The 25,466-nt window shown below is 40.0% G+C and overlaps 1 protein-coding gene across 7 annotated transcripts in view; it reads right to left on the reverse strand.

Moving 5' to 3' along the window:
• The window catches only part of LOC105480004 (phospholipase C epsilon 1), a 348,142-nt gene that overhangs the window by 38,784 nt on the left and 283,892 nt on the right, over window positions 1-25,466 (reverse strand). For 5 of the 7 annotated variants that reach the window (XM_071069465.1, XM_071069464.1, XM_071069467.1 and 2 more), the window contains 8 exons: window positions 22,636-22,743; window positions 21,493-21,609; window positions 19,664-19,822; window positions 13,421-13,550; window positions 10,483-10,524; window positions 9,412-9,533; window positions 8,379-8,496; window positions 11-142 (listed from right to left, as the gene is read on the reverse strand). In XM_071069465.1, coding sequence (XP_070925566.1) covers window positions 11-142; window positions 8,379-8,496; window positions 9,412-9,533; window positions 10,483-10,524; window positions 13,421-13,550; window positions 19,664-19,822; window positions 21,493-21,609; window positions 22,636-22,743 — 928 coding nt within the window. The remainder of the gene's footprint in view (window positions 1-10; window positions 143-8,378; window positions 8,497-9,411; window positions 9,534-10,482; window positions 10,525-13,420; window positions 13,551-19,663; window positions 19,823-21,492; window positions 21,610-22,635; window positions 22,744-25,466) is intronic. The other 2 variants (XM_071069466.1, XM_071069468.1) reach the window with 1 other exon arrangement.

Consider the following 25,466-nt stretch of genomic DNA (forward strand, 5'->3'; position numbering starts at 1 on the left):
GTGACTTTACTTTTTCCAGATGTTTTGTTAAATGATGCTGTCTCCCCTGGGCTCATTCTGCCCGGATTGTTGCCAAAAATGGACTTCCTGCTTTTCCTTTCCTTTCCTCTGTTAGAGCCAGATGCATTTAGAGTTGACAGTCCTGTTCCCATAAAATGAAAATAAATAAGCCAAAAACTACAAGCAAGGCAACTCAACATTTTCCATCCCCGTTAATGTTTATTTTGAAGTCCTACTACTCCCTTGGAACCTAGTACAGAAACCCTACTAGCAGTTTTTGTTCTGTTAATAATAGCACTGTAGGCAATTAAAGCAAAGTTTTAAAAATCTCTATAGGCAAATGCAACAAGAACTGCATGCTTATCGTAGAATGACCACAAAATCACACACACACTTAGCTGATTGTGCATCAGAAAGAGTTTGAAAAACTGCAGTTTGAAAAACTGCATGGAAAGAAGGTGCTGTGGCTAGAAATCATCAGGGGCTAATTATTTAATTTGGAGAGATGAAGGAATGGTTATTCCTTGAGTTTTAGTGTCATGTTGTCTAGGTTCAATTCCTACTGGTATTAGCCTTGACTTAACACCTCCTTCTTTGTTCCTCAGTTTCCTTATCTACAAAATGTGTGTAATGATAGGAACTCGCTCATAAGGTTAGGCTGAAGATTAAATGGGAAATATGGCGATAATGATGTTGCATGGCTTCTCTTTCTCACTCCTGGTCTAACCACTCCCTGGATCCTTCATGCCTGGCACAGTGCCTGGTGCAGAGCAGGAACTGAATACATATTTGCTGAATGAGGAAATGAATGCACACCACATAGACCTGGCTCCAATGTAAAAAGAGCGAGCTGAAGGCAGCAGTGAAGCCAGAATTGCCTCCAAATTGTTCCCACTGTCATAATTGTACTTTTGGAGAGTAATTCCCGAAGCTGAAGCAGCATTCAGGAGGTCCTTTTTCAGATGATAACACACCTTCCAAGAACGTCATCAGAGGAGACAAGAGCACACACTTTGGAGTGAGACAGCTGGGTTTAAAATCTGTTCTTAGCAGGGCAACCTCACACAAGATACTTAACCTCTCTCTACATCACTCCCTCATCCATAAATGGGCTGTGGTTAGGAATAAACAAGATAATAGAGTAGTGTGTCTTGTTCAGGGAAGTGCTCAGTTCATAGTAGCTTTTATTATAGCTTAACGTGGGGCTTTTAAGGTGTTTTTTCTCCTCCAAAGTATTCACAATAGCAAACACACACAAACTTAGACTATTGAGTTCTCATGCCTTGATCTTAATATTTGTGTACATTTTACTCTTGACACGATTACTTAATAATGGATTTTCTCCCAAGTAAAACTGATGAGGGGGCTGGGGGGAGGGGCTCTGTTCATTCTGGAGTTTTGCATGTATCCTGCCACATGTCAATATCTTCTACCAGTATGTGGGTATCTCAGTGAAGAGCCTGGTTATTCTTTTGGGATGGGGAGGGGAAGAATGTAAACAAGGGCTGAGTGATCAAAAAAGGGGAAGGATTTTGAATTGTGAGAAGGAGTCCAGAAAAATAATGAAGAAGCAACAAAGAACCTTCAACTACCCTGTTGGCTCACTTACCAATAATGACATTTCCAGAAAACTGGGATTACAGGTGTGCACCACTACACCTGGCTAAGTTTTGTATTTTTAGTAGAGACGCATTTCCCCATGTTGTCCAGGCTGATCTCGAACTCCTGACCTCAAGTGATCCACTCGCCATGTTCCAGACGATGTGCTAATCACACTAGATACTTTATTGCTAATTTTTACAGCAATCCTTTAGGTTAGGACTGTTACACCCCTTTTATAGATAGGGAATCCCAGGTGCAGAGCAGCTATCATACATAACTGTTCAAGTTAAGGTCATGGAGAGACAGAGCTGGGATTTAAATCCACACGGTTAGCCTGGTGGCTGCCTCCCTTCCTCAGCTGAGTCTGTAGTTAATTTTAGGGTCTTCCTTTCATCTGTGTTTTCCCTTACGATTGTGAATGAGAAAGCTTATTTTAGATATAGATGTTGGAACATCTGACGTGACTAAAGCTTCAAGATAGAAGTTTGAGCAGAAGCCATCTAGGTATTTAGGAATAAACCAACTCCAGAACCAGATGCAGTGGTGCACACCAGTAGTCCCAGCGACTTGGGAGGCTGAGGCAGGAGAATCACTTGAGCCAGGAGTCTGAGGCCAACCTGGGCAACTTAGCAAGACTCTGTCTCTAAAAAGAAAAAAAATACTTAAAAAAAAAAAAGAATAAATTGACTCCAGTGCATATGATGGCATCTTCCTTCAGAAATCCTAATTTGTCTGGAAGCTTTGAAATCAACTCCCTAACTAGACAAGCGATGTACAGTCATTAGCCACAAAACAACATTTAGGTCAATGGACCACGTATATGATGGTGGTCCCATTTAAGATTGTACTGGAGCTGAAAAGTTCCTGTCATCTTCTGCTGTCCTAACATGATAGCATAACATATTACTCAAGTGTTTGTGATTAGATTGGTGTAAACAAATCTGCTGCACTGCCAGTCATATAGAAGTCTAGTACATACAATTATGTACAGAACATACTTGATAATAATAAATATGTTACTGGTTTATATATTGACTATACTATACTTTTTATCATTATTTTAGAGTATACTCCTTCTACATTAGTGTGTGTGTATATATATATAAAACAGCCTCAGGCAGGTCCTTCAGGAAGTATTCCAGAAGAAAGCATTGTTATCACAGGAGATGACAGCTCCATGCTTGTTATTGTCCCTGAAGACCTTCAGTAGGACAAGATGTGGAAGTGGAAGACACTGATATTGGTGACTTGACTCTGTGTAGACTGAGGCTTATGTGGGTGCTTGTATCTCAGTTTTTAGTAAAAACGTTTAAAAAGTAAAAAAAAAAATAAAATGAAGTAAAAAATTAAAAATAGAGAAAATCTTATAGAATAAAGAAAGAAAATGTCTTTGGCTAGAGTCACAGAATGGAAAAAAAAAAAAAAAAAAAGAAAGAAAGAAAATGGCTGGGTGCGATGGCTCATGCCTGTATTTCCAGTACTTTGGGAGGCCTAGGCAGATCAGTCCAGGAGATCAGCCTGGGCAACATAGCGAGACCCTTGTCTCTTAAAAAAAAAAAAAATTAGCCAGGTATTGGTGGCACGTGCCTGTAGTCCCAGCTACTCAGAAGACTAGGGTGGGAGGATCACTTGAGCCCAGGAGTTCAAGGTTACAGTGAGCCATGATTCCACCACTGCACTCCAGCCTGGATGACAGAGGAAGGCCAGGTCTCTAATTAAAAAAGAAAAATAAAAAAAGAAAGAAAATATTTTTATACAATTATACAATGTGTGTGTTTTAAGCTAAGTGTGATTACAAAACAGTCAAAAAGTTAAAAAAATAAACATTTATAAAATAAAAAGTTACAGTAAGCTAAGGTTAATTTATTTTTGAAGAAAAATTTTTTATTTATAAATGTAGTGTAACCTAGTGTAGAGTGTTTATAAAGTTGATAGTCATGTACAGTACTGTCCCAAGTCTTCACATTCACTCACCGACCCACCTAGAGCAACTTCCAGGCCTGCAAGCTTCATTCATGGTAAGTGCCCTATACAGATGTACCATTTTAAATCTTTCATGTCATAGTTTTACTGTACCTTGTCTTTTTAGGTATGTTTGCATGCACAAATACTTCTCATTGTGTTACACTTACCTACAGTATTCAGTACAGTAACGTGCTGTACAGGCTGGTAGCCTAGGAGCAATCGGCTCCACCATCTAGCCTAGGTGTGTAGTAGGCTACACTGCAGCTTTGTCTAAGTTCACTCTATGATGTTTCGCAACGACCAAATAATCTAATGAAGCATTTCTCAGAATGTCTCTCTATGATTAAGTGATGCGTTAGTGTAAATATAATCAGTGCTAGGCTTTCTTCTGGATGCTTTTCCGGACACATCAGAGGATTCAACATATTGGCACTGCTAAAATCAGGAGAGAAGCTGAGTCTGGGGATGGTCCGAGAGCCACTCAGGGTCACACGGTTACTTCTTCCTGAGTGCCTTGCCTGCCATGCTCTGCAGGGCACAGCTGGGCCTCATCTTACCCAGTCACTGTAGGCCCAAAAAGCTGTCTTCACTGATTTTGCAAGATTTTGGGAGGCACCGAGGGTAATTAAGTTTCAGTGAACAGGGCTACCTCTCAATGGTGTGTTGGTTGATATTCTCCTGAAAGTTCTGTTCCGAGCCCTCTCATTTCCTGAAATGCATCCCCCCTTTGCCCTCCAAGATGTTCCAACCTGCAGCACTACTGTGGATCTGAGTAACCCAGAACAGCCATGGGGGACGGCCAAGGCTCTCTGTGGGGAATGGCAACATTCAGTGCCAGGGACCCACACCCAGCTAGCCCAGAGCTGTCCAAGGCAGTAGGGTTCTACTTTTGTCATTCAAATGGCTTGTTAGCAAACCACTATGTGATGAACAAAGCTTGTCTCTCAGTGCTGAGAAAATGACAGTGTGTATCCAGGGAATGGACTGACATTTGCAAGGCTCTCTCCATGTGGCTCCTTCAGTGTAGGAATAAAAATGAACCCTGGAAGTCACAGAATCTTCCGGACAAGCCTCACCATGGAATCCCTGGGCGCCTGCTCTGTGGGCTGTGTGGTGGATTCAAAGGAGAATGAGGCAAAATCCCCCTCAGAATCAGACTTCCAGATCATCTGGCTCTGCCTGCTCCTGACTTGCCTGCCTTAGAAACCCAGGGACCAGGACCTCCCAGTGCCTTCCAAATGTAAATCCCTGGTAGAGAGGCCTGAGACTGGGTATGTTAATCAAGAGACCTGGGTGATTCTGGAGATTTCAGCAAATGTAGTAAATAAGGATTCTAGTAAACTCCACTTTTGAGTGACAAAGGCTCAAAGAGAAGATTTGCCTTGGCCAAATCACAGAGTGTGGTAGCCAAGAGCCCAGGTCTCGACCCATGATCTTATCTGATGATCTTGTCACCACTGAATAATTTTTCTCTTACAGAGTTGTACTCTTTTAAGCTATGGGTATGTCAAGGTATACAGAGCAGTATAATGGACATTGGAGACTCAGAATGAGAGTGGGAGGGAGGTGAGGGATGAAAAACTACCTGTTGGGTACGACTTACACGACTTGGGTGACAGGTGCACTAAAATCCCAGACTTCATCACTATACAATTCATCCATGTAACCAGAAACTATTTGTACCACTAAAGCTGTCAAAATAAAAAAACTCAAAATAAAAGAACAAGGTTGTACTCCTAACTGTGGAACAATTGCGTATCTAGGAAGTACCCAAAAATACGCCCATAAATGAAGGAGCTCCAGAAAGGAGATGTCACAATGAGTTGAGAAGTCTCAGATACTTTACAAGGACCCCGTCCTTGGAATTTGGAACGGGGCCAAGGGGAGAAGGCAGGCCAGGCAAGGTTGAGAACACTCTGAGCAACGGCCTGGCACTAGAAAGACGGCAGTGTAGCTAGGTCCCTGAGGAGAGCAGGGGATGCAGGGGAGCTTGTGGGAAGATATTGGAAACTAGGTAGGTGGGGTCATAAAATAAAAATACCATATCCTTTTTTTTTTTCCTATTAGAAGGAGAAAAAAAACCCCAGGACAATAGAAGTACTAAATGCAACTGAGAAACAAACCCTAAGAGAAAGCAGGTCAAAAAAACTCAACTACTTCCATAGTGTGGTGCAAAGAGCAGTCCTGGGAGCTGCCAGGAGATCTGGCTCTTGCCCTGCCACTGAACTAGCTTCTGATGGTAGGAAAGTTCCTTCCTTTCTGTGGGCCTCATACCACATGATTGTTGAGTGCCTCATTGCAATGAAGGGTTTTTTTTTTTTTTTTTTTTTGCATATGGTTTGTAAGAAGGGACTTAGGATGACGAAAGGTGACATATGCTGAAATTGATAATGTAGCAAAATTAAAATGAATGGCATAGCAACATGAGCAATTTATTTTCCTCATGTGCATCAAACACATGATTATGACAAGAAATATTTAGAAGGTATTATAACAATAATTCTGGCAATCCAATTTAGCTATTTTGAGACAGGAAATAAAATTGGGGAAAAAATGTAAAAAATTTCATTTTTCTAAAGAAAACGAAAATACACTATACCTATGAAGAAATGTATGCTATGTGAACACTTTTAAAAAATAACATACTTGGAATTTTTAAAATAAGCTGAACAACCACATGCTTAGAAGCTCTACCAAATGACCTCTTGGTCCTTCCACGATTCTCTACTGGCACAGAGACTTTGTCTTCCACACTGACTTCAAATATCTTTGGGAATCTGTGCTCCTTATTTACTCAGTGCTTGAGAAGAACAGACAAAGCCAGTGGAAGGGTCCGAGTGTGGCATTCGCTGCATTTATAAAGAATAAGAGCTGCAGTGGGTATGATTCTTGAACAGAGTGGCGCTCATCCTTGTTCCTGCAATGAAGGACGTGCCAGCCTCCAGGCTCTTTGACAGGTAAAGGGTTTTACTCCATCAGAAAAAGATTTTTGCCAGTTGCAAATAATGGTAATATTGTACTTATATGCCACGAGGTCATGGTCTGTGAAATTAAACTTAAATGACCAGGTTCCTGCATTTCTTTGAAATCTTTGCTGGCCACTTATTGATTCATATCCTCCTCAACAGGATTTACTAGCAGACAAGCAGTAGCAGCTGCCAACAGTCTAAAAACAGTTTATAGGAGAAAACTTACAATTAAAATAATTTTAAAATCATGACATATATGATTTTTTATATCATTAAATAATATGACGTTTTTTACTCTGGTGTGTGAAAAGGTCACTCACTATTACCTAACTGTGATTTAAAAAATTTAATTATTATTATTTTTTAGAGATGAGATCTTGCTATATGTGTTGCCCAGGCTGGACTTGAACTCCTAGACTCAAGCATTTCTCCTGCTCAGCCTCCCTGTTAGCTGGGACTACAGGCCCGCACCACCACACCCAGTTTACCTAAATTTTAAATAGCCCAATGCCTCTGGCCCATTTGTCAGGCACAGTGTGAGATCGGGTGCTTAAGATATGCTCTGGGAGGCACCTGAGTTCAGCCCATCTTGAAAAGATGAGGGCAAGTCTATATACCCTGTTTACTAACATTTAGACTGATCCTCCTATCTCAGCCACTTTCCTGTTCTCAGAAATTTTATTCCAGAGGATCCTTTTTCCTAGTATGAGGAGATGAATTTTTCTGAGTTCCATGTACTTATGGACTTTCTTGTTTGTCTTCCACCCCCTGGTGCCCCATTTGTGGGACACATAATTGAGTATGCTCATTGAAAACAGCCGGAAACAAGAGAAGCCAGGCAGTATAACAGGTAAGGGCAGGACTTTGGAGACAGATAGGCTTCAGAGCTATAGGTGTACCATTCATTAATTGAAAAGGACACTGTTTTTGGAAAGTGGTTCATCAGCCTAAGTCCACTGTATTTCTAAAAACGGTCAGTTGGGGGAAATCTCTTCTTCCACTTCAACCCCATCCTTGGTCCTTGTGGTTTGGGTGGGGCCTTGCTACCCAGTTCAGAGTGGAGCATGTGACATAGGCTCCAGACTATCAGAGCACTGCATCCCCCTGGCGACAGTGATTGGTTAAGGCTTGGGTAAAGGACCCAATGAGAAACAATGACACTTCTGCGGGAAGTTCTGGAAGAGACTCTTACACTGAAGCTGAAACTGAAGCATGTAGTGCTAGCCTGCTGTAGTCGTCTTGCAACCAGAAGGGAATAAAGGCGAGAAAGCCAACATGATGGAGGAGGAATGAGAAATGAGGAGAGAGAAAGCATGTGCCTTGGTTAAGCATTACCTGAAACCTGTGTGTCTTCATTTTTAAGTACATGAGTCAATAAAGTTCCCTTTGCCACTTTCAAACCAAAGAATCTTGGCTGATATACTCTGAAATTTGGGGCAAATTACTTCATCTCTCTCAGACTTTATTTTAAAATGGAGATAATACTGCCTACCTTGTAGAATCATTATGAACAGTAAAGGAGATGTATGTAAACAGCACAAATCCTAGTACTTAAGTATTTAATACATTTTAGCAATGAGAAATTATGAGTATTATTATTTTTATAATTATTAACTATATAAAAAGACATTGTGTGACCTGGAAAATGAGTATTTTATGGTATTTTTCTTCATGAGCATCAAGGCAAATTATAATAATAAAGATATTTAGGAGGTATTATAACAATGATTTCAGCAACACAATTTAGTTATTTTGAGAGTGTTCACAATGCCAATTAAATAAATGGCATATTTTTAACATTTGGTATCTTTAAATGTTATAGATGATATTGCCTTATCTTACCTGGAAATTTTACTGCTTGACAATAGATTACAAGGTCAGAAAGCTCTGGTGCAATCTGTCTGCTTTCCTTTTTATTCTGATCAAGATAAAATTCTTCTCCCAGTTCCATATCATAAACCTGGTAAGGGAAAAATGATACCATTTTACATGGAAGGTATATGCCACTCACCTCTGAGTTCCCAAAGCTCTTTTATCTGTCCTCCTCTGGTGTTATTACTGTATTTCCCCTTGCATGGTAATTATCCATACACATGTCTCAACAGCTTTCCTAGAGTAAAAGCTTTCTGAGGGCAGGAAGTGAGTCTAATTCATCCCTCAGTGCATGGTCCACTGTCTTACATGTGGAATGGTCAATAAATCTTTGTTAAATAGAGGATTGACTATGTATCTTCTGTGGCTCAAATTTTTGACATATAATTCCATTGTCCAACAATGTCACTGCAACTGCATCTAAAGATTTGCTCAGAATCTATAAACCGTGAGGCACTTGAGGGTAGGATCTGGGTATCACATTTATCTTTCTATTCTCAGTGTCAGTCCTCTGCTGTCTGGCCCCTTTTTATCTTCTTGGTCATCCCAAATGCCTTTAACACTTCTTGCAATTCCCTGGACATACCTGGCTGTCCTCTTGGCCTGAATGTTCTGTTTTTGTCTGTTTAGCCAAATCTTCCTTCTCAAACCTCATATTCCCTTAGAGCCTGTCCTTGATTCTCTGATAACACAGTATAATCACTGCTCTATGCACTAATCTTCAGCAAAGTTGACATGTCTGCCTCCATCACTAAACCACCTCCTGTGCCGCTTCAGTACCTGCCACACATACACCATCAGTAGGTACTGGCTGGATGAATCAATGACTAACTTTCCATAAATGGAAGGTGGGTGTCTCTTAATACCACCAAGTGAACTTTGGCATCTAAGGGAAAGTGAGGGGAAAGGTGAAAGGGAGGGATAGGGAGGAAGTGGATCCCATCTGAAACTGACAAGAGTACCACATGGTCCAAGTGTCATTTAACAGAAACCATTCACCCACCTTTCCTTTGTTGCAAGCAGAGTTATCTGCCTTCTTTATCCTCTTGGGGATTTCTTCACTATACTCAAACTGAAGCTTGTCATTACATGATTTATTTTCAGGTCTGTCTTCCAGAATGTTGTCTGAAAATAAGTTAGCAGGCTTCAGTGAAAAAGAACCCAATGCTTCACTTAAGAGCTACATGTGCATCATGTGAGGACATCCAGATACTTGTACTTATCTATAAGAATGAGGCTCTAACTATATAGTATGTTAACAAAATGATGGCTTGAAGCCTAACTGTAAAAATTGGGTTGATGCAGTTATTTTCAATTTAATTGATTTATTTACCAGTAGTTTTTGTCACTTATAATTTAAATGATTCAAAATAATCTGGCATATTGACATAATATAAATGAAGATGCCAATTTTCATACAGATAATTGGAACTATGCAAATATTATGGAAGATATCCCATGTCAAGAAGCTGACAGCACACATGTTTGGGAAGGATTTAGTGGCTGAAGCACTTCTAGAAGGTACATACATGATTTAATCACTGTCACTTTGAAATGAAGCTATTTACTTCTTTTACCTTGAGAAATGCCAAAACCTGGGGGGAAAGACTTATTATTGGGTGTAGTGCAAAGTTTTTACAATTATAATTAAAAAGCAAAGTTTTCATGATTGTTATTAATTTACTAAGTGATAATCATAACAGAAAATAAAAGATATCTAAATATCATATCATGAGATATAATCTTATATTTTGCTCTGTTTTTGCTTTTCTACTCGGAATGACTCTAAGGGTATTAGAGGTGTATCGTGATGATGACTTTTTAAAATGAAAAACAAGAAAGCTAATTTCTCACTAAGATTTAGTATCGCATCATCAGAGCACAAATGATTAGACCAAAAGGACCTTATACCAAATCAGGGCCATGCAGGCTGACAAGAAGTAAATGAGATAAATCATTGCATTACATTTGTATTCACGGAAGTATCACAATGTCATGCTAACCGGGCCCAAGAAATTGGAAACAGAATGCTGACGTCCATGCAGTTAAAATGCCCCGTTCAAATGGCATTTACCTTCCTGACCGTTAGGAGCAGGGGAGGCAGTAAGGACATCTGCTACAGAAAAACAGAATCAGAAAGGGGTAAAGGAAGGAGAAAATTAAGACAAACACCAGATAAATTAAACAAAGGTATGAAGCAAAGCACAAATAACAGCAGCTTAGATTATAAATAAATGAAACAAGAAATGCTCTATAGATTTAATATTTTGACTGTTGAACGATGCAAGGACTAGCAGTAAACGAAATGTAAACATTACTAATGTGAATCATGCCAAGGCTGACACATTCATGTTACATATTTTCAGTTACTGACTATTGTAATATTCCCAATATGACTTCATTTCAAACGTACAGAAACAGATTAATTTCTTGGAATTGTGCTGTCATTGTCATAGAATATGTCTATGTTAAGTCATAAATTCAAATTTGTCTGCAGTGTATGTTCAAAACTAGACACAAGATAAACGACAAGGTTGGGAAAAAGTATTAAGAATTTATTACCCAAAAGGCAGAGTTACAATTTCTCAAATAAATAACTCTCGTTTGCAACTTCCTTAGGGTTTACTTGCAATAATTCTGTGGCTAGGCATTATCTCATTTTTATAGCCCAAATGGTGTTAGATTAATGCCTTTATTTAATCGGCATGAAAACCAAGGAGAAGAGATGCCACAGAGATAAACTGGGCACCCTGACTTTAGAGATGGGTTCCTAATCTAGGATGCCTATGAGGGTCTCAGGAAACTTGTGAAACTCTTGCAGTTGTGCAGAATTTTGAGAGCACGTTTTATTTTTCAAAGGTGACAGCTCTCATCTGATTCTCAAAAGGACACATTATTACAAGAAGCTAGGAAACCTTTGAGGCCCCCTAACAGGCTGGTAATGGTGCTTCCCACAGCAGGTAGATTTCTGTTCTCTATCCCTGCTGGAGAAAGTGGAGATGGTCACAACAATAATCAAAGGCATATGGCTAGTAAGGCATTTAATAGTCACATATGGAAGCCTTAATTGGACAAGCTTCAACAAGCAGAACTACAAGGCCTGCATAAGTCACAGCATAACTACAAGGCCTGTTTGAGAATCATCCAGTCAGAGGGATCTTTCAGTGAAGGGGGAAATACTCATGTAGTGGTAGTGGGCTTAAGCGGTCATACATTATAGATGTTAGTGCTGGAAGTAGAGGAAGAACATCACCAAACACTTCGCAGAACCTTTTCATTACGTATCTGAGGCAACTAAGGCCTAAAGTGGTGAAGACATTGCCCCAGGTCTCACAGTCTATTGGAACAGAGCCTTGCGTGGTCCCCTTTTCCAATGACACCCCACCTTTGTATATGTGGATTGTTAAAAATGCACGTAACTTATCTTAGAAATTCAGTGGTATAGGACTAAATTTTACTGTCCCAAATGAAAATAAATCAGAAAATCCTTCTCTTACCTGTTCATTTTGTTATTTGCAAATCAAAACCATCTATAATAATTTTTTGTTATTTCTTTATGTGAAATCTACAGTATAATAATTTCTAAAAAGTCTTTTCCTTCCCTGTTCTCAGAAGTACAGAAAAACCACAGAAGCAATTTATGAAAGAGCAAATTTGTTTTCTAGTGGACTAACTACTTATAGGGGCATATGACATCTGGATTAGTTGATTTCTTAAGTGTGCTTTTCATTTCATATCTGAATCAATTTGTTCTTCTATGGGGCATTACTGCAACTGTAATGGGGAAGAAATCCATGGGGAAGAATAAGTTAATAAAAAAAAATCACATTCCCATGACTTTGCAGATAAATTGTCTTGACTCCTTTTAATTTTTTTTTTCTCTTACTATCTGATGAGATATGTCCCTCATATTAGCTCATGGGGTTTCAGGTGTAGCAAACTGGCTTTTAATTGGTGGTATGGAGCAATCAACTATTACTAAGGACAAATACTAAATGATGTAGTTTGGTATTATATTTGGGGGCAGACAGACACTGCAGCATAACCAGTGATGGAGGCTCACAAAACTGAACTATGATTGGAGACAATTCAAATTTCTGCTGAGGCGTAGATATTTGGAGGAGGCTCAGTTGTCTTAATGCTTGAGACGACTTAATGGTAAATGGTTTCTGGTCTGGGCATATCTGCATATTTAGCAAAACAATTATTCTACATAGAAACAATATATTCTACTATATAATGTTTACAGAAATAGGAACCTTGGCATTTTCTTATTATTATATTGTTGTCTTTCAGACATCACCAAAATGAAACAGTCTACTATCAGCAAAGGTACCTGAGTAAACATTCTGCAATCTCTAACAAATGTTTAACGCAAATGAAACACACTGAAAACCTAATTCTCATGTGAGAAGAATCCTTCGCTAGTAATCTGTAGTTAACATCAATTCATGTGGCTTTTTTGTATTGTGTCATTAGTATTACCCATGTTTTTTCTCTTTGGTTGGGCCAGAAGGAAAGATCTTGTTGGCTTAGTGGTACGAAAACGGAGGGAGGGGAAATGAGGCTCCTTTCTTTTCCCTGCTAGAATGCCAGAGCAAGAGTGTGAAAGGAACGGAGAGCACAGAGCCGTGATGCTGCCCCCTGCTGATGGTGCAGGAGAAAGGATGCAGCCTCAGTCTACGATTCCCGCCAAAAGTACCAGACACACTAGAAGCTAAAGGGTGAAAATAGGGTTTCTCTGCTGCAATTCCATCTCTTCCTTTAGAAACTTGTCATAGGAATGACTCCCTGTAACTTCCCCACCTGCCTCTTCTTTCCTTAAGTGGTGGCTAACAGAATCCCCTTCCTTCCTCAGTCCTTGCTAAGTGATTGAATTCAGAAACTCCTGTACAGTATTACAACCATCTGTAGTATTGGTCTTTGGAGCTCTAGACTTATTTTAGAAAGAAAAAGGTGGAAAATCATCCAAGAATTTTCCTGTGCACAGCAGAGGGATCTGTTTCTCTTACCATCAGAAAGGGATTCATAGTCATAATCATATTCGTCCTCCTCATCTTCCTCTTCCTCATTATTGGCAGGTGGGGGGTTGGCATTCCCACCATTATAAGCCTGTGCTTGCATAGATGCTAACTGATGAGCCTGTAAAATAGCAATAATTGTAAACTGCAGATGCCAAGCTACTGAATTCATTTATAACCTTCAAAACTACCCCTGATGTTTAACACAATCATTAAAAGTAGCTTAACCTATTTTGATACATTTGGGAGAGGAGGAAAAACATCTAGATTCACTTGAAACACAATGTCAACACTTGGGTGAACTTCAGCATTCCTGCAGGAAGAGTCCTGGAGCTTTTATACACAATCTCCAGAAGACCATGTGCGGTGCTCAGCTAGCCAGGTTCCCGGGACAACCCCTCCAAGAGAAAGTTTTGGTGATTCGGAGAACCAGCACCAATCCCAAATGACTGAAGAAGTGAGTCACCCATCAGTTTTTCAAAAGTATGTCTCTGTTAAGAAACCATTTTTTCCCCTTCTTAAAATAATATCTACAGGCCCCTGACCTTGAGAACAATGTTAGAATCCCTGTGGACAAAGAGGCCAAAAGAATTGTTGTTGGTTTAAATAAAATTTTTTTCAAAAGGCTTTCTGAACCGTAAATCAGATTAACAAAACAGGCCTAGAAACTTTAGGAAACTTGATGTGTGCAGCCAGGGAGGTCACATACTCCACGTTTACTGGAATTACTGTGAAGTGATAAGCATCAGTACAGGTCTGGGAACCAACCTAGCTTAAGAAAATCATCTGAAATATAGGAAATGTTACTTGCATGAACTAAATGCAGGAAACAACCTAGAAGTTCAACAATAGAGGAACGGGGTCAGTAAGCAGTGGTTGTCTGCTGGAGAGAAAGACATGAAAAAATAATTGTTATATATTTATTGAACAAAGGAATTGAACAAATTCTTTTGTTCAACAAATTCTTTTATTCAATATTTATGCATTGAATATATTATATAGAATATTGTATATGCACACATATACAATTCTGCATATGTGTGCATACATGTGTGTTAACATATACTCTATATAATGTATGTGTGTGCATACAGAAAATAGCTATTCATGTAAATATATATACTAAATATACACATAATTCTGTATTCTTTGTTTTATGTATTTAAAGTGCAATTATATAAAATGACAGTCATAAAGTGCTAGATATTAAATGTTAATACGGCAGGGGTTCTTCACTTGTTTTTGTGTCACAGACTTCTCTGGTTGTCTGGTGAGATAGGATCCCTTCTCGGAATGATGTTTTAAATGTATAAAATGAAACGGTTACAAAGGAAATACTGTTGAATACAGTGATCGCATGTTATAGGAACAAATTTGTGCTATTAGAATATATGTGTTTTTTTATTAACACAGTAGAAAGCATAGTAGTAGGTTAAGTAACATTTTTGAAAATATAAATTGAGCATAAATAATTCTTGGAGATATTAGCGACAACTGTGAAGTATAATGAAAAAGTTGCCATTTCGATTGGTGACAATAGGTATTGTCTATATTACTGTAGTTTATTCCCACATTTATAATCAGAGGAAATGCTAAATTTCAGCTAGAGGTTAGTGAAAATAAAGATGTATTTTTTTCCATTTATATTTATAGACTCCCTAAATTCCATTTGTGGATATTACCAAGGTTAAGAACTTGTGTAATATAGTTGTGTTTGACCCTGGAATTATGTATGTTTTAAAATAATTCTCTAGTCCCTAAATTTTTGAAATGTGGGTATATTACCTTTATAATGAATATGTATACATAAGGAAGATACAATTTAGGCTGTGTCCATATCCATATGAAATGTATTACAAAGCAGTCCATTCCAGATAACTGGATATTGTCTAGGCTGAGATTTCTCAAAGTGGGTTTTATGGAGTTCTGTGGGTATTATTAGGTGTTATGGAAAAACTGACAATTACAGGAACCGCAAAATACATTGAATGCCTGGAAACAGCAGCTTAACCAAACCTGAACACATTCCTACTACAGGGTTTCACACAGCCTTCATTTAATACGCTAAAGGGCATCACGAGTCTTCAAAGATCTCCAGTGCATCTTCAAAGATCTCCAGTGAAATCAGTCTCAAATAAACATTTTCCATGCTTACTTAACCAGGGAATTTCTTTTCCCCCGTCTTTCTCTTCTCAGAGTCTCTCATAGGATTAGTGTTCTTCAAAACTTTGGGAAATCTGTTGTAGGCACAAGTGAGCCACAAATGCAGGTCTCTTTATCGCTGATAAGAGAAGGGCCTTGACTTAGTGAGCACTCAAGGTAGCGCCAAGTCATGGGAATGATGAGGCCAAGGGCTGGACAGACCCACTGGCAGGGAAACGTGAGTACTGTATGGGAGAAGGACACCGCTCAAAGAACCACGAATAGCAGTGTCTGAAAGTAGAGTGCCAAGGCCCCTGAGATGCTCAAGGAGAAGCATGGGAGAGGTAGCCCAATGAACAGCCAATAGCTGGGACCCTTCTACACAGTATCCTACTTATTCTAGGGTAGAAAAATGAGACCTCAGCCCCTGAATAAAAGTAACTCGGATATAGGTTGGGGTTGGAGGTATGGGTCAGATGAGGAGACTGGCCCTCATAGGGCTAAGCAGGAGCAATGTCTTACAATTCTCTGTTTCCCCAGTACCTAGCCACAGTGCCTGTCATCTAGGGTGAACTGTTTGAGTTTTTTTGGTTCAAATTCAGGAGAGCAATGTCAGAATCCTGGAGGATCATGGTGGGGTATAGTTAGGAGACCTCAGGATGCATCTCAGTACAAGCCAGAGGCAGGTGGAGGGCTTCAGAAATCCTGCTGAGTCAATCCATCCTTGCTGAGGGTGTGTTCTTTGTATGGAAATGACACAGGCCTTCTATGTTAGGGGGTAGGTCAGAGCCCATGGAGCTCTGGGCATTCACTTGGTTTATTTGAGGTCAGATCACTAGGTCTAGACCCATGATCTACCAGAAAACAGAAAGGCCTTACACATACGACTGTGGAATCATTGCTGGTATCCCCTGGGAAGTCATCATGAAAGGTCGCAGTCTTAGAAAACTGGAAATAGGGATTATGTTGTCCCATTTGTCCAAAATGAGGAACAAGTAAGTTGTGGACATTATACTGTGGGCAGTGTCAAGGTGATAGTTGACAAAATTTCATGATGGGGTATTAATCACTTGGTTTGCGAGAACTTAGAAAATAAAGAGGTGATTTGCAAGAGTTAGAATGGATCTACTAAGAACAAATTGACTGCACAGTAACCTCCTTAGCTTTTTTGGATAAGATAATTCACTTTGTGGGAAAAATAGCAGATAAATCGTGTTTCTCAAACTTTCAGGATAATAAGAATTATTATTGCTATTATTTTTTCTGCAGACACCATGGTGACTTAAGGAATTATTTTTTTATAAACAGATGAGCAGGCCTTTCTTCTGGCAATTCTGACTTAGTCAGATTCGTGACTTTAGAATCTGTTTTTCAAAGTGCTCCAGCAACTATTCTTATTAAAGTATTCTGACTTCTGTATCACCTTTGAAAAGGGCTTCTCTAAAGACCGAGACTAAGCTCTACTGCTGTGAGCTGGTTGGCCTTGAGAAAGTCACACAAGTGGCCAGGCTTCAGTTTTCTATTTTATAAATAAAGAAATCAATAAAGACGTTGAAGCACCCTCTGGGAAATGCGGGCTACCAGAGAGGAGAGCACCAGACAAGAGCAACAATCATCAAATGCCAGGGGGGTTCTTTAAGAAGGGCACAGGCCTCTCACGTGGCTGGCTGACTCAAGGGCAACTTGGGATGAAGACACAGTTTGAGAAATTGCTAATAAATGTACCAGATGACAGAAACAAAATACACAAAGAACCTTGTAGGATGTAATAATATACCGAAACCAAGAAGAGCAAAAATAAATACGAGGCTCCCATATACAAAAGGTTAAAATTCATTGTTAATCTGGAAAAATGGGAACACTGGGCATAAGAAGTCTATATGAAAATAATCGAATGATTTTGTTTTCTACAAGCTCAACATGAGCCCGGGGTGTGCTAAATCTGTTTTTTTTTTTTTTTTTTTTTTTGAGTCAGGGTCTCACTCTGTGGCCCAGACTTGTATGCAGTGGCACAATCATGGCTCATTGCAGCCTTGGCCTCCCAGGCTCAGGTGATCCTCCTGCCTCAGCCTCTCCAGTAGCTGGGAATACAGGCACATGCCACCATGCTCGGCTAATTTTTATATTTTTTGTAGAGATGGGGATGTGATATGTTGCCCATGCTGGTCCTGAACTCCTAGATTCAAGCAATCCACCTCCCCTGGCCTCTCAAAGTGCTGGAATTACAGGGGCGAGCCACAGCGGCTGGCCAAGAATTTTTGAAAGGAAGACAGTCTGAGGCTGCATTAACAAAGGTTTAAAGTTCAAATTAGGGGAGGTGATGGTTTCACTGATCTTGTGCTGTAATATACTACCTAGAATACTGACTTAGTTCTGGAAATCGCATTTTAAGATTGACAAATTCAAGAATATCCACAAATTTAAGAATATCTACGATATTCTTAATGGTAAGTAAAGAGTCTTAGCAAACATATCCTGTCAGGAACAGTTGGCACAACAAGAATTTTTAGCTTGGAGAAGAAAAGCTGGTGGGGAAACACATGATAGCTTTCTAAATATAAAATTAGTCTGTACAGCTGCAGAGAGAAGAGGGAGGGCCAATGAGAAGGAGGAACAGGAAGGAAGATTTGGGCTCAACATAAAAAAGACTTCTGTTCATTAGTGGAATGAAAGCCTTATAAGTAACTGCAAATGACTGTGCACAGAATGGAAAAGGCAAAGACATTCACATTTATCTTGAAGACCATAGTGGTATGTGTGGTTAGCAGCTTTATCTGCTTGGCAGTGAGGACCAGGCAGGAATTGTTGGATAAAGAAAATAGCACAGACGAACAGGGCTCTAGAAGAAAGTGTTTTTCTTTCTAGAAGTGCTTTTTCTTCTGCTGGGTGGTCAGTCACTGATGTGGCATTTGAGGAAGGTCAGGTAGAGTATACATGCTAACATTTAAATAACTTAGTAACAAGGCCATCAGCATAGGTGCCATGGCCTCTGAAACTCAAGCAAAGGCCAGGTCACCTGGAGCAGCTTTGGAAGTGCAGATCTGGATGTCGACCCAGTGGAGGTCTCCAACTGGTGGCCCTTGGGGCTGACTTCACCTCCAGACCTGACTGGTTTGGCTGGTGCAGTGTTTTAAAAATAATTGAATTAGAGCTGTTCATTGATGGGGCGTGCACCCTCCACTCCTGTCCTCACCACTTCCAGCTGTCCTGTATCCAGCTGGCTCCTCACACTGATGTTTCCTGCTTAGCCCCTGAAGGTGGCTGATTTTGCAACTTTTGGCCCAGAGTCGTGGGTGATCTTCAAATTGGGTCACGTATACCTTCAGAGTACACAAACACTTCAAGGGAGTATGCAAGTTCGGATGTTTGTAAAGAAATTGGTTTCTGTATGTTTAGCATCTATGTGCCTGTACTCTTTGAAAAACAGGTCAGCCTGAGAGCAAGTGGGCTAGTTTCCAAAGTGATGTTTTAGAACCAACAGTGCCCTCCTAAGTAGGACAAATAGTTTTGCCAGCTGTCATCCTGTGGGATAAGTGGGTGCAGCCTGGTAAATAACTCTGTGTTCTGGACCTGAGGTTTTTCACAGACCTTTGGGCTGAGGGTCTCCTACGCAGGTGGGTTTGTTGTGCTTGGACCCAGATCTCTGTTGTCGAGATCTGGGCCCAAGCAGCACAAACTAGTGATAGGCTGGGATCACAGGGCTATGGCTATTGGGCTTCTACTACAGGCTCCATGCCAAGGGCTCCCCTAAGAGGCCTCTCCCTAAAGGGGACTAAAGCAGTCATTATGGGATGGACAACCCCCAAAGCTCAGTTTCAGGCACAACAGTCACACTTCATCCTACTCGGAATAAATTAAATAACGGAGGTATATCCTATGTGGGAACAATTCCACAAATTAAATCTTGGGTGAGTGAGATGAGAGAATTTATTGGTCTATGAAATGAAAAGCCCAAAATCAAATTTATCATCTAAGGAAAGTCAGTCTTGAAAAACTAGTAAACAAGCAGGTCATCTGAAAGGTTAGAATGATTATTTTTCTTTGTTCTAGGCACACTGCCTTTTCATAACCAGTTTAACAAGAGGGGAGTACCTTTTGCTTTAAGATATCCACTGGCGTCTGATGGGCTTTTAGTTTCTTGTTTTTAAGAAGCACTTTCCTTCTGAGTTGGTCAGGTGAAGGAAGCATTGGATCATCTGAGAAATCAGTCTCAAATAAGAATTTAGCCACCAGCTTTTCTCCAAACACAGTCTAAAAAGAATGAAGGAAAACATAAAATCAATGCCTTTTATCTGTAATTGATAAATATATGTACACTTCATAAATATAGTAGATATTTTAGATTGATTGAATTATTTAAAAAGTCTTAGGAAGAGGAACGAGGAAAGAAGCTGTCCCCTGCTCCCGCCCCCTTCATAGTTTCTTCCTGAAAAGAAGGGAGGTGTTTAGAAGGACAGGAGGAGAAGTCGAGGCCACTCTGCAGCTGGCGTCAGTTCTAACTATTTAGGAAAATATTCTGTGGTCTGATGTATTAAATAAGAAAACAGAGAATCAGTTAGAGGCTGTTGTTTGTAGAATAAGGTTAGTTTCAGATGAAGTCAAGTCAAAAGGATAGAAACTTTGGAGGGGGTAGGGAGTAGGGACAAGGATGAAAGACATAGGTAGAATTTGCCCCCACATAGTGTGAAGAATCACAGACACAATTCTCACAAAGATTTTGGGCATGGATCTCCAAAGCAGAATGTGTGTCTGTCAAGGAGGTGGGTGGAGGGAAGGCAGACACAATGCTTATATCAACTCCATTGTTGCCCAGGCTGGTCTCCAACTCCTGAGCTCAGGCGATCCACCCGCCTTGGCCTCCCAAAGCGCTAGGATTACAGGTGTGAGCCACTGGGCCTGGCTTCAAGTTATTTTTTAGTTGGAAAAAAAAAAAAATCAAAGCTTAGGCCAGAACAATATGAAAAGTTAATTAGTTTTGTTGGCATTGATATTTGGGACATTTTGTTAGTGCCCCTCCTTCCCACTGAGAGCCACATTTCCACAAATGCCTCTACTGTTAGAGGAAGGGGGAAGTATAAGGGAATATCTGCTCCTAAATCTGGGTGCATTATCAATCCCCTATATAAGGAAGGGCTGACTGTTAACACAGCAACTGTTCTGGCCAGTCTAAGCTCTTTGCTAACTTGGATCTTTGTACTGTGGTATAAGAAGATCTTCTACAAGATTTGACTTACTTGCCCTGAGATATTTTCAGCTTTTCCACATACAATTGACAGATGACATCCTGGCATCCCTGACTTGTGGTACCGAAGTGTTGGAGAGTTGGTCTATCCTAATCTCCTAAGGCTTTCTGGAAAGGGTAAGGAGACCAGAGAGTAATGCTTATATCACTACAGCTCAGCTGAAAAGAGGGACCATCCCAGAGAGGGCCCAGGCTCTGAGAACAGCCCGATGTCTCAGGTTTGTGGGACCCTAACTTTATATGCTTCACGGCCAAGGTCTAATTGAGGCATGGTCCACAAAGCCCTCATGTAAAACCTAATGATGGCTGGGTGCAGTGCCTCATGCCTATAATCCCAGCACTTTGGGAGGCCAGGGTGGGTGGATCACTTGAAGCCAGGAGTTCCACAGCAGCCTGGTCAACATGGCGAAACCTCATCTCTACTAAAAATACAAAAATTAGCCAGGCATGGGGGTGCACACCAGTAATTCCAGCTACTTGGGAGGCTGAGGCAGGAGAATCACTTGAACCTCAGAGGCAGAGGTTGCAGCGAGCCGAGACTGCACCACTGCACTCCAGGCTAGGTGAGAGAGCGAGACTCTGTCTCAAAACAAAACAAAACAAAACAAAACAAAAAAACCCAATGACAATTGCAAGACAAGGGCCAACATACTGTTCTGTCTTTTCATTGAGAGCTCACCTTGAAAATTTCTGCCATTTTTCGTTGCTGAGGCAATGAACAGTGGTTCTCAATCGATATGATGATTGGCAGGTCAGAGTTGATGAAGGCACTGCGATCAATGGCTTCAACCACTTCCTATGAGAGCCAAAACAGCTCATTAGAGTCCAGATTTCTGTCAAGGTGGTCAGAAGGCAGGGTATTCATAGCCACGGAAAGCATCTCAATTGTTACATGCAGCAGACTCTGACCAAAGGCGGTTTTTGTATTTTCAAATGAAGGATGAGGATAAGACTATTTTGTAGAAAGACATTAAACTGTTTATAGTGAGTATTGTTCATATACTATAAGGAACAACTATCATATTGAATTTAACAAATCTATATACATATACTCTCTGTATATATATATATACTCTATGTAGAGTATATATACAGTATATAAACAATATATTGTGTATATATAATACATATACAGTATATATACAATATATTGTGTATATATTATATATACAGTATATATATAGAGTATATATATATACGCAATATATATAAAAATTGCAACAATATTATTACATGCTAACTAGTGTAAGGTAATGGTTACTAACTTTGGTTGAATGGGGAGTCCAATGAGAGTTCTAGATTAACTCCAGAAAAATGAACATGTGCACATTCCACATGATACAGCAAACACTTTTGGGAAGTCTTCATTTAGACCCAGCATAAAGACCCTTGACCTAAGGTGTAATTTGGTCAAGTCACTGATTTAAATGAAGAATGAAGGCCAGGGGCAGTGGCTCACACCTGTAATCCCAGCACTTTGGGAGGGTGAGGCAGGCGGATCACTTGAGGTCAGGAGTTTGAGACCAGCCTGGCCAACATGTTGAAACCCCGTCTCTACTAGAAATAGAAAAATTGGCTGGGCTTGATGGTATGCACTTGTAATCCCAGCTACTTGGGAGGCTGAGGCAGGAGAATCTCTTGAACCTGGGAGTCGAAGGTTACAGTGAGCCAAGATGGGACCACTGCACTCCAGCCTGGATAACAGATCAAGACCCTGTCTCAAAAAAAAAAAAAGAAAAAAAAAAAAAAAAAAAAAAAAAGAGAGACAAATGAAGATAATGTCTCTTTGTGATTTGATTTAAAGACAGTTATGAAGGATTACCTTGAAGGGGATCTTGGTTGTCAGTGTATGTCCATGATAAATGATGGGCATCCCATCGTCTCCGTCCCAGCAGTCCAATTCTACACTTCGACAGCCTTGCAAGAGGACCTGTGTGATCAATGAGTGAATCCACCCCAGATGAGCACCTAGAAATAAAGCCTCAAACTAAACCTAGCATGTAGTTCTACATATCAGGCAGTGTTCACACTCAGGACTAAAGCAGAAGGGCACATGGTCTAAAACAAACACGGCATTTTCACCAAAGGCCACAATTAATCTGGAGTGGGAAAGGAAGGGAACAGATTAAGGTAGAAAGAGTGTTTACCAGAGCTGAATATTAAAGGAAAGTAAAATTTGATAGCAAAACCATATGGCCATTTTCCTAGCAACTTTGGCCTCTTGAAATCTTCAAATCAGAGAGCCAGGCAAGTGCTCTATCTGGGTAGACATCAATGGAGGTGAAAATGCTAATGCCACAGCCCAGAGAAAATAACGCCACTGAGTCTTTAATGAACTGGCTAAACATTTACAGCAAGCCAATTAGGATAAAATCACTTCCATTAAGACCCAAATTAAACCACAATTAAACAACTTTGCTGTGAATGCATAACATGTAAGATGAGTAGAAGCAAAGAGTTATCAAGGATTTGCCTGGCTATCTAATTCCAGAATAGCAACTAGAGCAGAGATGGCAAATAATCCATAAATGGTTCCTTCCTCCCATACCCACAGCAGACATGAGTAATCAAGCTAGGCACACTAGTCCTTTAAGCTTTAATATGTTAGCTCACAACCTCTTTATTAAAGTGCTCCAGAAAACACTACCAAAGAATCAGATGAGTTGATACCTATTTGTTATCCTGGATCTGAAGTGGGAAGCAGAGCTCAATACATATGCTTGGGTTGCAACTCTGTAAAGTTTGCTTGAAGCACCTTCTTCCTCCATAGCTCTATCTGTACATCATCTTAAAAAATTATTACATACTGGAATAGTGACCCAAGCCAATAAATTGATAGATCTGTAAACCCACTGATTTTAGAACGCACATAATTATGTCTATGTGACAGCAATCCATTACTGGGGCTTAGTGGCCACTAGAGTTTCTGCAACTAAGCTCAGGTAGTGGAATGATTCTCATTTTCACAGTTTTGTATGAGATATGTGCTATATTCTTCCTATCTTACAGCATAGTGGGTGGCCTAGAATCTCAAGGCTATCTGCTTCTTTCAGCAGCTAGAATATCTAGAGGGGCAGTGTCTTGGGCTGGAAATTGCTATGTAAAATGGTGGCTGGAACACCAAGCTGCTTATCTCTGTGGCACCCCTGCCAGACTGGGAGTAATGTTCAGCAACTGGCAACAGATGAGGTGGCTTTTCAGCATGGATGGACTAAAGGTCTTCACCAAAGTCTGTGTGACCTTAGATCTCCACATATGGCTAGAAGAGGAAAACCTGGGCTGGAAATTCTAGATGAGAAGAACAGGGCTTATCCTCACTTCCCATCTGCCCCATAGAGTAATGTTAAAAGGTAATTAGGAAGGGCCAAGGAAGAGTGGAGAGGGGTTAGAAACGAAGTAAGAGGGATCTACCTGCATACTAGGTTTCATCCCATCTGTGAGTGTATTTGAGGGGTTCTTGTGCCTTACTCAAAAGCTGTGATAGTCTCTCCTTGGGGTGTGATGTTAAGAGGTTTAAAATCTGTTTGAAGTCAAACAGGAATGAAGTAGGGATTAAAGCCAGGACACTGGTCCTTGTTTATTTTCCTGGGATAAATGTGCATACATATAAGTACATAGATATACATAGATATGCATATATGCACTTACACATATATGTACACACATGTATATGTATGTATATACCTATGTATGTGTGTATATGAAATATATATAAGTAGCTGTATTTATATGTATATTTAATTTCATTCCTATAGAATAATGGATTTCAAACTTCTTTTAACTTTTCTGTGTGCAAATGGAGGGCCAATATGTAAAGTGTGTAGAAGAGTAGTACATTACCTGAAGTGGGGCAGATGGTACCCCTCCTACTCTCTGGCTCCCTCATCTCAGTGTCGGGGGCTGAGGCCCCATGACAGAACTCCTATTTTGAAAATCACTACGCTAAGGACACAGCTTCATTCATAATAAAGGTTCCTTAGAAAATAGAGTTTAAAATACATATTCCCGCTACACAAGCTTTGAGATAAAAAAATTGCCCCATGCTATGAGGAATATCTGCACGAATCTGGAGAACAAAGAAACCTCACTGTTGCTGGGGTTATGTAAACAATACACCTGTGATTTTCAAACCTGGACCCACGTGCGCACACAATGACACACTTATATTCCCTGCCTAGCTCCAACCGAATTGACCCTTCTTGAAAGAGTTAAGAAAAAAGGCAGAATAGATGAGGAAGCTGCAGACGGTACAGCAGAGAGGCAATGGACACGCAGATCGTTGCAAGTTGGATGTTTAGGTAAAAAGGATGGACTTTTTCTAGTCTAGAGAGCCTACTGAGTTTCAAAGAACATTCTCATGAATTTAATGTGTAGGGACAGTGCCTACAGTCTGTGCAGATTTTTTTCTGAAAAATTTTTTTTTTTTTTGGTTACCATAGGGCTAGATTGATTATTTAACAAACTGAAAAGCAAAACAAACAATATTTTGGGAATAAGTACATAGAAAATTGCATTTTCTACTATGCTTTCCCACTACAATATATTATTTAGCAGTTAGAGAACAGATTAGATAATTTTCCCATGGGAAAATCTAATTTTAGTGGGAGTAGGTCAGACTAACTAGGATCTAAAAGCTATGAGTCTCAAACAAAC

The sequence above is a fragment of the Macaca nemestrina genome, chromosome 9, assembly GCF_043159975.1.
Source record: "Macaca nemestrina isolate mMacNem1 chromosome 9, mMacNem.hap1, whole genome shotgun sequence".
NCBI lineage: Eukaryota > Metazoa > Chordata > Mammalia > Primates > Cercopithecidae > Macaca > Macaca nemestrina.